The sequence below is a fragment of the Oncorhynchus gorbuscha genome, linkage group LG03 (assembly GCF_021184085.1).
Source record: "Oncorhynchus gorbuscha isolate QuinsamMale2020 ecotype Even-year linkage group LG03, OgorEven_v1.0, whole genome shotgun sequence".
Classification (NCBI taxonomy): domain Eukaryota; kingdom Metazoa; phylum Chordata; class Actinopteri; order Salmoniformes; family Salmonidae; genus Oncorhynchus; species Oncorhynchus gorbuscha.
In genome coordinates, this window is record NC_060175.1 from 65213860 (window position 1) to 65230527 (window position 16668).

Consider the following 16668-nt stretch of genomic DNA (forward strand, 5'->3'; position numbering starts at 1 on the left):
AAGACAACAAGGAGAAGTGCAAGTTATAGTAAGTGTTAGTATCCAAGCTGCATAATTCCATCGTCTGCATACTACCTTGATCAGTCTCTCTATCCATATGACAGCTTTGTGGTACTGGCAAGTGGGTGTGAGGAGTGAATACGATCTAGTATGAAGTCTGTTGGAGTCAGCGATAGTAGTGGTAGGAGGAAGAAAATGTATTTTTTTCAAAGCCTGTCCTTGATAATCAAAAATACATGTCCTCCTCACCTTCAGCCAGCCCATGCAGGGTGGTCTGGGTAATCATTTATGCGTGCATCTCCAATCCCACACCTCGCCTCGCTCGTCTGGCACTGACAGGTAATGCCTGATTCCTCTCTCCCCCCCTCCCATTCCCCCATACCCTGGCCTCTGTCCCCCCTCCCATTCCCCCATACCCTGGCCTCTGTCCCCCATCCCATTCCCCCATACCCTGGCCTCTTCCCCTCTCCCATTCCCCCATACCCTGGCCTCTGTCCCCCCTCCCATTCCCCCATACCCTGGCCTCTCTCCCCCTCTCCCATTCCCCCATACCCTGGCCTCTGTCCCCCCTCCCATTCCCCCATACCCTGGCCTCTCTCCCCCTCTCCCATTCCCCCATACCCCCATACCCTGGCCTCTCTCCCCCTCCCATTCCCCCATACCCTGGCCTCTCTCCCCCTCCCATTCCCCCATACCCTGGCCTCTCCCCCCTCCCATTCCCCCATACCCTGGCCTCTCTCCCCCCTCCCATTTCCCCATACTCTGGCCTCTGTCCCCCCTCCCATTCCCCCATACCCTGGCCTCTGTCCCCCTCAACCACCCCTAGAACTCACTGCCTGCCATTAGTCTGAAGAAAAACTGTCAAGTTCTGGTCCTGACCTCCCCCTTCCCTCTTTCAAATCTCCAAACCTCCCCGGCCCCTGCGTTTCCTCCTCTCACTCTCCATCTTGTTCATTGCCTTTTCCTTTTCTCTTTATTCAGCAGCACCCTTCGTCTTTCCTACCCTCACATTACATTTGTCTGGTCTCCCTCAGTCACATAGAGAGATCGCTGACCTTTGAACCTGGCAGTAGTCACACATACAAAGGGAGTTGTGCCTCAAATCAGTCACCAAAAAAATCAGTCGTGACAAATTGCTAGATAGTCAACACACACGAACTCTGCTCACTTGGCTACGAAGATGGGCTTCCGATCAAAAGTTTCAGCTGATAATAAAACGAAAAACCACAGATAAAACTTCCATCAAAACTTTGCATGGTTTCTGTTCCCCCGTGTCTGATTGTGAGGACGGAGTGTAATGGCTGACTACAAACAAGATAATACATGGTTTGGTTGATTGGCGTGACTTAGCACACATTCATTATGTATGATTACATTTCCTTTGAGGAATAAGAATCCAAGTGATTAGTTTCCCTGCATGATCCTAGCCCGATGCCTTTTTACGCCTCTCACTCTATAGGACTGCAATACAGATTCATGTCATTTAGCAGACGCTCTTATTCAGAGTGCATATATTTTCATACTGGTCCCCTGTGGGAAACAAACCCACAACCCTGGCATTGCAAGCACCATGCTCTACCAACTGAGCCACATGGGACCTCTCAGATGAAACCACATTGGAGGCTGATGTGGGCAAACTGTCCCACTAGTTTCTTAAGGTGCCAGGGCTGGGCTATGGTAAAACACTAGATGTGCAGGAGAATTGATTGTGGTGGGGAGATTGTGTATCAGTGTGTGTGTGTGTGTGTGTGTGTGTGTGTGTGTGTGTGTGTGTGTGTGTGTGTGTGTGTGTGTGTGTGTGTGTGTGTGTGTGTGTGTGTGTGTGTGTGTGTGTGTGTGTGTGTGTGTGTGTGTGTGTGTGTGTGAGAGAGAGAGAGGGGTGGAGAGAGAGGAAAAGAGGAAGATAAAGAAAAAGGGAGAGATTGTGAATGTGTGAGGCAGGCCATGACAGAACACAGTGTGCCTCAGCTACTCAAACTTATCTCCAAGATGTACTGCGGACTAAAACTGGTGTACGGAAAAGGATCGGGAGAGCACGAGGGAAAGGGGGGAGGGGGAGAGAGAGAAAGCAAAGAGAGACAGAAGAGAAAGACAGAGAGCTGCAGCAAGACAGAGAGCCCAGCTGGTGACTTTGGCGTCTTCCTACATTATAATTATAATTTACACTAATTTGCAGTAAAATTAACTGGCAAATTTGTTTAGATCTTTGCCCCAGAGAGAGAGAGAGAGAGAGAGAGAGAGGAGAAAAGGGTACATGATGATGAATGTGGGGTTTGGGGTGGGGTGATGGCCTGGCCCTCTCATAGACACAGCCATCCACTTAGTCACCAGACTGACCCAGCCAGGGAGAAAACATACAGACAAACACCATACATACACACTAGCAATTGTGTAATGTACTTCAGTAAAAATACTTTAAAGTACTGCTTAAGTCATATTTTGGGGAATTTGTACTCTTACTTCACTACATATTATTTACTCCATACATTTTGGAGTGTGTCCCTGGCTATCCGTAAATTAATTATTATTATTTTTTTTAAATAGTGCCGTCTGGTTTCCTTAATTTAAGGAATTTTAAATGATTTACTTTTCATACTTAAAGGGGCAATCAGTAGTTGCTACATCCATTTTTGGAATTATAAATGAATGATATGCACCTATTGATTCTTGAATAATATAACTTATAAATGCCTCGTGAGCTTAGTTTTACTGTCGTACACCATCAGATCCCCAAATATAAACTTGTTTTACTCCAACAAAGAAAATGTAAACTAACACTATACAGCCTCACAATATGGTTAAAACTATAATTTGATATCATGGATAATTAGTCCTTGCATCCATAGCTCTGTTTATGAATTTGAGTGGTTGAATTTCTCCAGCTCCAGTTTCTTACCGAAACAGGGGTTGAGGGATGTCACTGTGTTCTTGTTTCTACTGCTGATTGCCACTTTAAATATATTTAAAACCAAACACTTCTAGACTTTTACTGAATGCATATTTTACTGGGTGACTTTCACTTTTACTTTTAGTAATATTCTATTAAGGTATCTTTACTTTTAATCAAGTATGGGTACTTTTTCCACCACTGCACACATGTGTTTAAGTGAGTGAGTGACTGTATGTGCGTGCTTGCAAGTATGTGTGAAAGAAAAATGTAGCCCCTCCCTCCTACATCATAATCAACATAATCATGTCATAAATCAGCTGACATTGAGGAAGTGAAGACACTGCTGTGCTCCACAGACGGCTTTAAAAGGTTGGTTTAGATTCACAGCCAATAGTGTGAGAGCCCTGGGAACACTGCAGGTGTACAGACTGCTGTGTCAGGCCTTCGAGCAGGGGCCAGATGCTGTATGTGTGTGTGTGTGTGTCCTATCTATACCTTTAGAATACACATGGCTTCGGTTACCCAGGGGGCAGTGCTCCCCATTAACCCTCGTGCCCTCCTAACGCAGTGCCCTGTGCTGGCGCCGAGCGAGCACTGGCAGACTGGACTGCTGAGAGATGACACTGCCAAGAACCATGGTCCACATTTCACTTTCATCCTCCCTCTCTCTCTCTCTCTGTCGCTCTCTCTTTTTATATCCGTGCACGTATGGCCCTATTCTCACTACAAGAGATTGCCTACAGATTTAGAGAAAATACTGCAATGTAAACTTGCGAACTGGTCACATCTCGAACCACCGCTGGAGGTTGCAGGAGAGCCTTCCTCAAGAGTCACCGCCTCTCTGAGCCGTTGGGTGTAAACAGAATTGTATCATTGAGCCAAATGCTCCTACAGTAAAAATCATAATGGTTTTGAAAGAGATTAAATGTATAGGCATCCTTATATTGGAGACTTGTTGTATTGAGTTTTTGCCTAAATTGCAGTAACAGCCGGTTATTCTGAAATTGAAGGGAATCTCGGACCACCAGAATTGATTTCAATGCAAAAGCAAGCAGAAAACGAAAGTAGAAACGCAGTGAACTAACAACTTTGTCAGTCGCATGTACTGATTTGCATGATATTGATGAAATGAAGCATGGTTTGCTCTAAGGCAGGGATCATTTACTAGATTCAGTTGCTTGCCAATTTTTTGTTGACAGGATGGTAGGGGTCCAGAACATAATTAAAAGTAATTTTTAGACTGTAAATTGAACACAGGAAACTCAAACAGATATACACTGAACAGAAATATAAACGCAATATGTGTGTTAGTCCTATGTTTCATGAGCTGAAATGTACCATACGCACAAAAAGCTTATTTCTCTCAAATTGTGTGCACAGATGTGTTTACATCCCTGTTAGTGAGCATTTCTCCTTTGCCAAGATAATCCATCCACCTGACAGGTGTGGCATATCAATAATCTGATTAAAGAGCATGATCAGTACACAGGTGCACCTTGTGCTGGGGACAATAAAAGGCCACCCTAAAAAAGTTTTGAGGGAGCAGCAAATTGGCATGCATACTGCAGCAATGTCCACCAGAGCTGTTGCCAGAGAATTGAATTTATCTCCCATAAGACGCCTCACAACCGCAGACCACGTGTATGGAGTTGTGTGGACGATTGGTTTGCTGATGTCAACGCTGTGAACAGAGTGTCCCAAGGTGGCGATGGGGTTATTGTATGCATAGGCATAAGCTATGGACAACAAACACAATTGCATTTTAAATGCACAGAAATACCGTGATTAGATCCTGAGGCCCATTGTCGTGGCATTCATCCGCCGCCATCACCTCATACGCAATTCATGGACGCTGAACATTTCCCAGTTCTCCCATGGCCTGCATACTCACCAGACATGTTACCAATTGAGCATGTTTGGGATGCTCTGGACCGATGTGTATGACAACGTGCTCCAGTTTCCGCCATATCCAGCAACCTTGCACAGCCATTGAAGAGGAGTGGGACAACATTCCAAAGCCCACAATCAACAGCCTGATCAACTCTATGCGGAGGAGATATGTTGCGCTGCATGAATGGTGGTCACACCAGATACTGACTGGTTTTCTGATCCTTGCCTTTTTTTGAGGTATCTGTGACCAACAGATCAATTTATTTCAATTGACTGATTTCCTTACATGAACTCAGTAAAATATTTGAAATTGTTGCATGTTGCATTTATATTTTGTTCTGTATAGTATTTGACTAAAACATAATAATTTCTCAAGCCTTGCTTACATTTGGGAACAGATTTCCAAAATGCCCCCCAAAAATGTGGTGTTTTTAGTATTATGTCTCCCCCCCCAAAAAAAAATATATAGTGGGGGACCAAATAAAACCAGCGCGGGCCGTCATTTGGTGAAACGTGTTCAAAGGTAACGTCAATGCGGAAAGTAGGCCAAAAAGCAACCTAGCTACGGTTCAGCTAACGTTGGCTGACTTTAGCATTAGCTATTGGTAGTCTGTGAGGAGGATGCAGACATTTGGTTAGCTTGTTAGCTACCGAGCTCTGTGATGACTGACAATGTATGATGGCATTACTGTACTTTTATATTCGTCCGAGAGGGGTAAACGTTCATTCTTGCTATGATAATTTAGCTACTTGATGAAACAAATGTTGTTACTTGACGTTAGCTAGCGGTTGTGCCACTTTTTCCCGTGTAATGGTCTTGCAGCTAAATGAATGAGTGCGTGGACGAGAAAATAAACTTTAAATATCTGCACAAGCTTGTGATTTGTTGCATTATTCAAGATTGTCATATGGTTTTATTGCATTAATCAAGAGTGTAATAATGGTAGATGAAAAGGTGCTTGCATAATGTTAGCTAGTGGAAGAGTTTGCATGCTTACTGGCTACTGTGATGTTTACAGTACATTTGAGCTATTGAGGTAGAACATTCATGTCACGTCACATCGCCAAGCCCCCAAACTCTCTCTTGGCATGCGGCATACCGTTGCTAATGTAAATAGAAAAAAGCTTATACTATATAAAACATATATTTTTTTGCTTCACTATGCAACTACTTTTTGCTGCCTGTATAAGCCCTAAGATGGCACTTGGCCACTATGCCACTACTGCTAGTTTATACAGGGGGAAGGGCAGCTCTGTACTGAGTGAGTTTACATAGAAATCTTAAGAGAGAGAGAGGAGAGACAGTTTGTAGGGCATAGTTCCCCACTGTACCTAATGCTCAGCTCAGGAAGCAGTCAGGGTTGGGAAAGAGTGTGAGCGTGTGCGTGCATGCGTGAATGTGTGTGTGTGTGTCTGTATGTGTGTGTGTGTGTGTGTAAATGTGTGTGTCCAGTACCTGATGCTCTGCTGCATGAAACGGTCAGGGTCGCTGGCTGAGAATGTGGTGAGAGAAGTGCCAGCGGGGACACCTTCCTCAAAGCGGATGGACTTGGGATTAGTAGGGAAGTAGGGCGGTTCGTTGATGTCTACCACAGAGATGGTGACCCCAGATGTGGACTGGAGGGACGACTGGATCCCACTTGCCAGCGGGGCCTGGTTGTTGACCACCACCGTCAGCATGAAGGCTCTGTTCTGCTCAAAGTCCACCGGCTGGAGAGGAGGAGAGGTGGAGATAATTAGGCTACAATCAGTCATCTCACAGTCCGTCAAACGGTAATAGCAATCAGAGAGAGAAAGAGGCAAAGCTGTAGTGAAAAAGGAAGGCAAATACAAACAGAAGACAAATCAATGATGAGGTAGCGAGAGACAAGAGAGCGAGAGAAATGGATAATAAGAGAATACTAGGAAGGGTCGAATAAACCGGGAGAAAGAAAGCAGGAAAGAAACAAACCCTGCACTATGGTGAGAAGAAATATATACGGGAGAGAAATAACAAGAGAGCACTGTGGGTTTGATCCCTATCTAACCCCCACCCATCCCCATCCCCAGAACAGTTAAACATTCTCCTCCAGTTCCTCAGTCCCTCTATCCTCCACCTACAGGTGTTAAACATGCACAGAGAGAGAGAGCGAGAGAGCTGAGTCCTGGTGCTGAGTAGTGCTTGCTTCCGCGATAGCTGGGATGAATTTGAACAACTTTCCCGTTAAACTTCGAGGGACCTCTATACCCCTACCTGTAGTTACCCTGCTAACACTGAGTGGGTTAGGCAGGCCTTAAACTATTCATGGACTGGCTGCTGTAGTGCTCCCTGTTCAGTTCACGCTGGGTAAACTCCTCACTGTGTGTGTGTGTGTGTGTGTGTGTGTGTGTGTGTGTGTGTGTGTGTGTGTGTGTGTGTGTGTGTGTGTGTGTGTGTGTGTGTGTGTGTGTGTGTGTGTGTGTGTGTGTGTGTGTGTGTGTGTGTGTGTGTGTGTGTGTGTGTGTGTGTGTGTGTGTGTGTGTGTGTCGGCTAGCTCCAGCCACCTACAAGGGCGATCTGCCCTGTGACCCTAAAACGGAGCGACAGCTCTGGGCTGGCTTAATGAAGACAACACAAACCCAGATTCAAATAACCAGAAACACACAAACAAATATGTTGGGTGTTGCGTGATGCTCGGTCTGATTACAGTTAGCTATCCGGTTGATGATTAGCGCCAAGGGGGCTGTTGTCTGCTGGGTTTGATTGTGACTGTAATGATTTGGAGCACATCTGTGTGTTGCATCGCCTCAGTGTTAGCAGCGAACGGACACGCCGGGCAGAGATATAAAAAGCATTCATAATCAAGCAGCCAGGATGATGAGGGGATTGGATCTGACAGATGCCACGGTGGGGTATGTGTGTACGTGCACAAGTAATAAGAAGAGATGGCTGGTGTTGGCGTGCCCTGCCCTTCTGTCTCTGTGTACGTGCCCTGCCCTTTTGTGTGTGTCTGTTTTGGGTGAACCAGTGGTGTACTCGGAGCTCTTTGATCCATAGCCAGTGGTGTTCAGTGCACAGGGAGGTCCGGCGTATCTGAAGGCTCACTAACACACACACATCCTAGGGGAGGAGAGCAGAACGAGGGGGTTATAGGTCAATAACCTAGCCTCCACCTCCTTCCTGTGATCCATCACTCATTACCTCTCCCCCTCCACCTTTTACTCCATCCCTCTCGTTCCTCTTCTCCTTCCCGAATCTGCTCTTCATCCCCTCTCCTCCTAAGCGCTTCCATTCCCCTGCTCCCCCTTCTCCTCACTTCCCTCCCTCCCTCCCTCCTCCTAATATAATCTATCCTGCCTCCTCTCCTCATTGGCAACTCTCCCGTCTACTCTTCACTTCCTCCTTCCCGCTCCTCTCCTTTCTTCTCTCTGGTGTGTAGTCACCCCTATCATTTCCTGTGTTCATCACAGGCTTCTTGAATTTACATATCCTAATGACTTATTAAAGGCAAAATAGTGTGTGTGTGCGTGTGCATACGTGCGCATGTGTGTGTATGTTTGTGTGTATGTGATTCTGTGGTGCCTCTGTTTCAATCCAGGATTCCTTATTGGTGTTCTTATTGGTTCCGCAGAGAGTTCTCTACACGCGTGACATGTGCAGGTTAAGACCTCAGTCCTTGTTTACGGAGCAGCGATGGGTCCCAGGGGAGCTGTCTCAGTAAGCATGTGAGAGATGTCAGCGTGTTCTGCTGATGTGCCTCCACTAGCAGCCAGAGAGGCCTCCTCAGTAAACACATACCACAAGAATTCAAATGCGGCTCTGTGATGTTCCCCCGTTTCCCTGCTACCTATGCGTTCCAGGTTGTCTGATGTGAAACCGATTAGAGTTGGTAGCCATTCCGGCTCCGCTCCCCAGAGAGACTCAAAGCCTTCCTGTTTACTTGTTGAGACGGTCTATTCCTCGCGCTGCTCCTGGCTCTTAATTTATGATTTCCTGATATCCTCCCTGGGGTTTCTACGGCAGCTTACGGCTGCCCGCCCGCCTGCCTGCTCAATTGTACATCAGGGAGCGAGTAGTGATGAAAAGTATTCTACACTGAACAAAAATATAAACGCAACATGCAACAATTTCAAAGATTTTACTGAGTTACAGTTCATATAAGAAAATCAATTCATTAGGCCCTAATCTATGGATTTCACATGACTGGGAATACAGACATGCAACTGTTGGTCACAGATACCTTAAAAAAGGTAGGGGCGTGGATCAGAAAATCAGTCCGTATCTGGTGTGACCACCATTTGCCTCATGCAGCGCGACACTTCTTCTTCGCATAGAGTTAATCAGGCAGTTGATTGTGGCCTGTGGAATGTTATCCCACTCCTCTTCAATAGCTGTGAAATAGCATCCCAAACATGCTCAATCGGCGACATCTGGTGAGTATGCAGGCCATGGAAGAACGGAGATATTTTCAGGAATTGTGTACAGATCCTTGCGACGTGGGCCTGTGCATTATCATGCTGAAACATGAGGTGATGGCGATGGATGAAAGGCACGACGATGGGCCTCAAGGATCTCCTCACGGTATCTCTGTGCATTCAAATTGCCATCGATAAAATTGCAATTGTGTTCGTTGACTGTGGTTTTTGCCGGCCCATGCCATAACCCCACCGCCACCACGGGGCACTCTGTTCACAACGTTGGCATCAGTAAAACGCTCACCAACACGCCACATCTGCCCGGTACAGTTGAAACCGCGATTCATCCGTGAAGAGCAGACTTCTCCAGTGTGCCAGTGGCCATCCAAGGTGAGTATTTGCCCACTGAAGTCGGTGACGACGCCGAACTGCAGTCCGGTCAAGACCCTGGTGAGGACGACGAGTACTCAGATGATCTTCCCTGAGACGGATTCTGTGCAGAAATTCTTTGGTTGTCCAAACCCACAGTTTCATCAGCTGTCCGGGTGGCTGTCCACAAACGATCTCACAGGTGAAGAAGCCGGACGTGCAGGTCACGGGCTGTCGTATTTACACACGGTCTGCGGTTGTGAGGCCGGTTGGACATACTGCCAAATTCTCTAAAACGACGTTGGAGGCGGTTTATGGTAGCATTCAACAGCTCTGGTGGACATTCTTCCAGTCAGCATGCCAATTACACGCTCCCTCAAAACGTGAGTCATCTGTGGCATTGTGTGACAAAACTGCACATTTTAGAGTGGCCTTTTATTGTCCCCAGCACAAGATGCACCTGTGTAATGATCCTGCTGTTTAATCAGCTTCTTAATATGCCACACCTGTCAGGTGGATGGATTATCTTGGTAAAGGCAAAATGCTCACTAACAGGGATGTAAACCAATTTGTACACTAATTGAGAGAAATAAGCTGTTTGTGCATGTGGAACCTTTCTGGGATCTTTCATTTCAGCTCATAAAACATGGGACCAACACTTATTCCGTTAATATTTTTGGTTCAGTGTAAAATCCAGTCATCTAGAGATAATGAAGGAAAGCAAAATGCCAGTGCCTGAGGTGCGGAGAGAAATAGAGGGGTGTTAATGCCATTCCTCAAAATGTTATTGTAGAGTCACACAGACAGACAAAAGGAGCAGAAAGAGGAATTACAACTGGCTCTACAGGGGCAGCTCATCAATAAACTAGTCAAAATATACACGCCGTATACAGTATACCTGTACAGGCACGCACACACACAAAAACTCACACACACACACAAACCTGTTCCTAAAACGGTAAACAGATAGGATGACAAGACACGGCTGTGTTGTTGTATCCATCCACCTCAGTAGCTAGAATATTATAACACCACTGCAATTTGTAATTGAGAAATCAATATCGAATTTGTTGCAATGGTCTTAGTAGCCATTGTGTGTGTGTGTGTGTGTGTGTGTGTGTGTGTGTGTGTGTGTGTGTGTGTGTGTGTGTGTGTGTGTGTGTGTGTGTGTGTGTGTGTGTGTGTGTGTGTGTGTGTGTGTGTGTGTGTGTGTGTGTGTGTGTGTGTGTGTGTGTGAGGTTGGTGCATACATGCGCGCCCATGTGCTTGTGAAGGCCCTACCCTATCCCTCAATTAGACTTAGCTAGGGGGTTTCAAAGTCAAAGCTCCCATTGTGTTGTGTCCTTAGCTGCCCCTCCCCAGCCTATAGCTAGTGTACAGCCTGGGGCGGACACACACTGACTTATAGATCTGACACGCAACACACAGATTAATGGGATAACACTGTATGTGCTACATCAACCTCACAAGGACATGTCGTATGGTTACTAAAATAAAATATCATATGATATAGACCTGACAACAACAGTCCTCACTCAACCTTGACCTTTCTGTAGGCTCGGTGAAGAAGTGTGCTTTTGAAATGGATATGATAAGTGGGTCTAGGTGAGACCTGGAGAATATCCGTTTTCACCAGGTCATCACTAGATTTCGCAGTTGCTGATTGACGTGGAATTGTTCACTATTTTAGCACCACCTGCCCATTCAATATGAAATGTTTTTCAGAGCAAAGGTCAAACAGAATTGGGTGCTTTTTTTCTGTTACTTTCCTACATGTAAATCTCCGTGGAACAGCTTTGAACCAATCTGCTATAGACAAAACTCTCCACTGCATTTTTGCTGTTGTCTGAGATCATGTACCATTGTTTTGATTGCCCACAGGGCCTTACCTTCAATACGGTAACCATGCCGTCGTTGGTGTGTTGGTCGGTGATGATGGTGAAGTGACCTATCGGGTCTCCGCTGATGATCCTGTACACGGCATTCCAGTTGGGCGAGTGTGGCTGGTCCCGGTCAATCACGGTCAGGTTGGCAACCACAACATTGACCCGGTTCTCTGGGACCTCCCCTGAAAACTGCGAGGGGTAAGAAAGAGGGAGAGAGAGATGAGAGGAGTTAGCAGAAGTCTCCACCTCCTCCTTCTTTGTGTAAGTAGGCAGTCGAATGGCTTAACTATCTCGTCACTCCACAAGCACTACTCCGGTGCGTTAGGGGCATTAAACAAGCTAAACACCCACGCTATCCTCTTGCCTCCACATTTTGAAAATGTTTCTTATTGCCCTCTCCCCATCTTTCTGTTCTTCTGAGAGACTGATGGAGGGAGCGGGGGGTGGAGAGAGAGAGAGAGAAATGGCCTGCTTTTGGGAGGGCTTAAGCGACAGTGGACATGTGTTTGTGTGTCTCTGGGTGGGTTTTTAGATGTCCTGCAGAAACACATGTGTTTTGTCCTGATAAGGACAGCAGAGGAGTCAGTCTGTCTGTTATGGTTGGGAACTGATCACAGCTTAGCAGTCTGTCAAGCAGGCCCCCCAGCTGGCAGCCCGCGGGACGAATTCGGCCCGCGGGTGATTTTATTATTTTAATTGTTGGATATAAAAGACTGTATAGACAACAGCAAATCAGCTCCAAGTGATTGACATTTTGGGAAAGTAGAGAGATATACTGTAGATATAGAGAGACCTACTGTATGTGATAGTATACAAATGTAAATAAGGTTTGAAAATATATATATATATATATATTATTTTTTGGTCAAATATTATATTTGTTTGGGCTTTTTGCAGTCAAGTTGCAGTCTATAAATTATTTGTAATTTTGTTCCGGGCCCCAACCATCCACTCAAGAAAAAAATCGTCCCGTGGCTGAATCTAGCTGATGATCCCTGCCCTACAGGCGCAGGAGACCTTCTCTGTCTGCATAGACTACACACAATAACATTAGGCCCCCCCAGCGAGACACGCTGAGACACACTGTGACCCAGCACACAAACACAGTGAGATTAGGAAGCTCTAGCAAGATGGTCGTCTAGAGAACCAATGACATTCTTCAGGAAAAAGAGGGTTCCCGGGGTGGTCCTGTTCGTCTGCTGGGATTGGATAAAGAGGCAGCGTGCGAATGTGTGTGTGTGTGTGTGTGTGTGTGTGTGTGTGTGTGTGTGTGTGTGTGTGTGTGTGTGTGTGTGTGTGTGTGTGTGTGTGTGTGTGTGTGTGTGTGTGTGTGTGTGTGTGTGTGTGTGTGTGTGTGTGTGTGTGTGTGTGTGTGTGTGTGTGTGTGTGTGTGTGTGTGTGTGTGTGTGTGTGTGTGTGTGTGTGTATACACTCTTCACTAAGTCTGTTTTGATGTTGTTGTTGGCTAGGCCAGGGTATTCTCCATGCTGATTTGAGGAAAGTTTTTTCTATAATAGGGACATTTAGGGACATACAGTGGGGTAAAAAAGTTTTTAGTCAGTCACCAATTGTGCAAGTTCCCCCACTTAAAAAAGATGAGAGAGGCCTGTAATTTTCATCATAGGTACACTTCAACTATGACAGACAAAATTAGAAAAAAAAATCCAGAAAATCACATTGTAGGATTTTTAATTAATTCATTTGCAAATTATGGTGGAAAATAAGTATTTGGTCAACTACAAACAAGCAAGATTTCTGGCTCTCACAGACCTGTAACTTCTTCTTTAAGAGGCTCCTCTGTCCTCCACTCGTTACCTGTATTAATGGCACCTGTTTGAACTTGTTATCAGTATAAAAGACACCTGTCCACAACCTCAAACAGTCACACTCCAAACTCCACTATGGCCAAGACCAAAGAATTGTCAAAGGACACCAGAAACAAAATTGTAGACCTGCACCAGGCTGGGAAGATTGAATCTGCCATAGGTAAGCAGCTTGGTTTGAAGAAATCAACTGTGGGAGCAATTATTAGGAAATTGGAAGACTTACAAGACCACTGATAATCTCCCTCGATCTGGGGCTCCACGCAAGATCTCACCCCGTGGGGTCAAAATTATCACAAGAACGGTGAGCAAAAATCCCAGAACCACACGGGGGGACCTAGTGAATGACCTGCAGAGAGCTGGGACCAAAGTAACAAAGCCTACCATCAGTAACACACTACACTGCCAGGGACTCAAATCCTGCAGTGCCAGACATGTCCCCCTGCTTAAGCCAGTACATGTCTAGGCCCGTCTGAAGTTTGCTAGAGAGCATTTGGATGATCCAGAAGAAGATTGGGAGAATGCCATTTGGTCAGATGAAACCAAAATATAACTTTTTGGTAAAAACTCAACTCGTCGTGTTTGGAGGACAAAGAATGCTGAGTTGCATCCAAATAACACCATACCTACTGTGAAGCATGGGAGTGGAAACATCAGGCTTTGGGGCTGTTGTTTTGCAAAGGGACCAGTACGACTGATCCGTGTAAAGGAAAGAATGAATGGGGCCATGTATCTTGAGATTTTGAGTGAAAACCTCCTTCCATCAGCAAGGGCATTGAAGATGAAACGTGGCTGGGTCTTTCAGCATGACAATGATCCCAAACACACCGCCCGGGCAACGAAGGAGTGGCTTCGTAAGAAGCATTTCAAGGTCCTGGAGTGGCCTAGCCAGTCTCCAGATCTCAACCCCATAGAAAATCTTTGGAGGGAGTTGAAAGTCCGTGTTGCCCAGCAACAGCCCCAAAACATCACTGCTCTAGAGGATATCTGCATGGAGGAATTGGACAAAATACCAGCAACAGTGTGTGAAAACCTTGTGAAGACTTACAGAAAACGTTTGACCTCTGTCATTGCCAACAAAGGGTATATAACAAAGTATTGAGATAAACTTTGTTATTGACCAACTACTTATTTTCCACCATAATTTGCAAATAAATTCATTAAAAATCCTACAATGTGATTTTCTGGATTTTCTTTTCTCATTTTGTCTGTCATAGTTGAAGTGTACCTATGATGAAAATTACAGGCCTCTCTCATCTTTTTAAGTGGGAGGACTTGTACAATTGGTGGCTGACTAAATACTTTTTTGCCCCACTGTATAGGGACCATACATAACCACACTCACAAACTCAAAGGCTGCTATAGAGTCTACAGAACAAGGGTCCCCACTGTCCCCACAGGGAAAAACATGGTTTGATCAACTTTGTTTCCACGTAATTTCAACAAAATAATTTGTTGAATCAATGTGGAAAGTCATCAACGTAAGGGAATTTCATGAGTCCAATTTCACTGGGATTTTTTGGGGGAGGGGTGATTTCAAGTTGAATTCATGTTAGTTGAGAAGTCAACCAAATGTAAATAAAAATAGACGTTGAACTGACGTCTGTGCCAGTGGGTCTGTGCTTAAGAGGGGTGTCATTTTAAGGCGTTCCAGGCCCACAGTGAATAACAGAAAGAACAGAGGAATAATCACACAGTCAAAGTAATAGTGCACGAGGACTGTCTTCATCCTGCCGTCACATTATTGGCAGTGAGGAGGGGGAGGCAGAGCAGGAGGTAGGAGGAACCAGATGAGAGGAGAGAGGGGGTGGTAGGGGGAAAGGGGAGAGGGGGAGGCAGGGGAGAGAAGGGGAGGGGCGGTGGGAGAGGGGCAGATTGGGGTGACAGAGAGCTTCATCATGGAGCCCAGGTGATGTCAGGATGAGAGAGGGGAAAAGGATCCAGGCCAAGCTGGTGTTTCCTACTGGCTGGGATTATTCCTCACTACTGAGCACAGGGAACACACACACACACACATCTACTTTTTTCTTAAACTCACAGGCAAAAGTACAAAGATAATCACACAAACAGATGAACACATCCACTTTGAAACACATAAACACCCCACCCACTGCCTGCCTGCCTTGCCGCCTTGAAAAATAGGTCAGCCTCTGATAGGCCTGATGAAATATTAATCTGTAACATTAAAGAGAAATTCTCCAAAACTTTCTATTTCTGGGACGCTTTGATAGATTTATTGGGTTTGCTGCAAACACTAAATATTTGCTTAATGGCCTTCATTGTCGACAAAGTGGCTTTTATGTAGCCCACTGGTGAACTGGAAGATTTGTAGAGGGAGCTTGTAAAAAGTGCCCTTCTCATTGTGAATCCAAGACCTCCACTTTGCAAAATAACAAGGGTGATCATCATCAATATCCGCCACAGCATTTATTCAGCTAACCCCCATTTGTGCTGGGTGATTGACATGCACTTCAACACAACAAAAATACAGTGGATGAGACTCCATCCGTTACAAACTACTATCATCAATCAGCTACCGCAACTGTAGAATCCTAATATAGTTTTTTTTAAAGGGGGTCTGATTTACAGTGGTCCTGACCGTGTGTGTTCTCCTTATGGATATGGAAAAGCTAGAATAGTCCATCATAGATGCCACAGCAGATCCAATTCTGGAACATTTGTACAATGTGCATTGATGGTCAGTGGAGTAAAGAAGTGGTGAAATGATTGAACAAATGACTGTTGGAAGGAACATTTCTGCCATTAAAATGTTTGTCGGCTTTCATTTGTCTCCTCACTCTCTTCCCCTTCAACCCACCACCTTCTATTGTTAATTTCTCTCCTCCACCCTATCCCCATCTACTTACTCTCTGGCCTTGCAGCCCACAACCTTCTCCTCCCCTCTCTCTGTGCTTGCCCCTGCTGTGTGGCTGTGGCGCAACATAGCGCTGATGAGCTCTACACCTGACACATACTTAGCAAATCTGCTAACTCATCCTCGTAAGGATCTTATTGGCCCCCCCAGGGTGCATGCTAATGCTAACTCCTATGGTAACGTCCAGCGTGGAAATGATACTTCTGCTGTTTTCAGCACCTCAGCTCCCCAACACACCCACCTACTCACAACCCGGAGAAGCTGCAGATAGGAAGAAGAAAAAAACACATGCTAAAAGTCATGCTGACAAGACATCCACATGGCCTCAAAACATACCGTACAGTCGGATATACATATATTATATGTGAAGCTTCATAATAAACCGCCTTTGCTGATGTCCCTTTCTTTCCTCTCATTTCTGTCTCTTACCTTTCCTATATCCCCGTGTTCCCCTGCTCTTGTCGTACGGTGCCTCCCTCCCCCGTTCTCCCTCACCTCTCAGCTTTCTCCTAATTATTGTGCCGCGAGGCGCTCCACCTGTGTAAGCGCTTTCCTTTTTTT

At 45.6% G+C, this 16668-nt stretch overlaps 1 protein-coding gene across 2 annotated transcripts in view; it reads right to left on the reverse strand.

Moving 5' to 3' along the window:
* The window catches only part of LOC124031714 (cadherin-4-like), a 380434-nt gene that overhangs the window by 31575 nt on the left and 332191 nt on the right, over positions 1 to 16668 (reverse strand). For both annotated transcript variants that reach the window (XM_046343304.1, XM_046343303.1), the window contains 2 exons: positions 11413 to 11598; positions 6237 to 6490 (listed from right to left, as the gene is read on the reverse strand). In XM_046343304.1, the coding sequence (XP_046199260.1) occupies positions 6237 to 6490; positions 11413 to 11598 (440 nt within the window). The remainder of the gene's footprint in view (positions 1 to 6236; positions 6491 to 11412; positions 11599 to 16668) is intronic.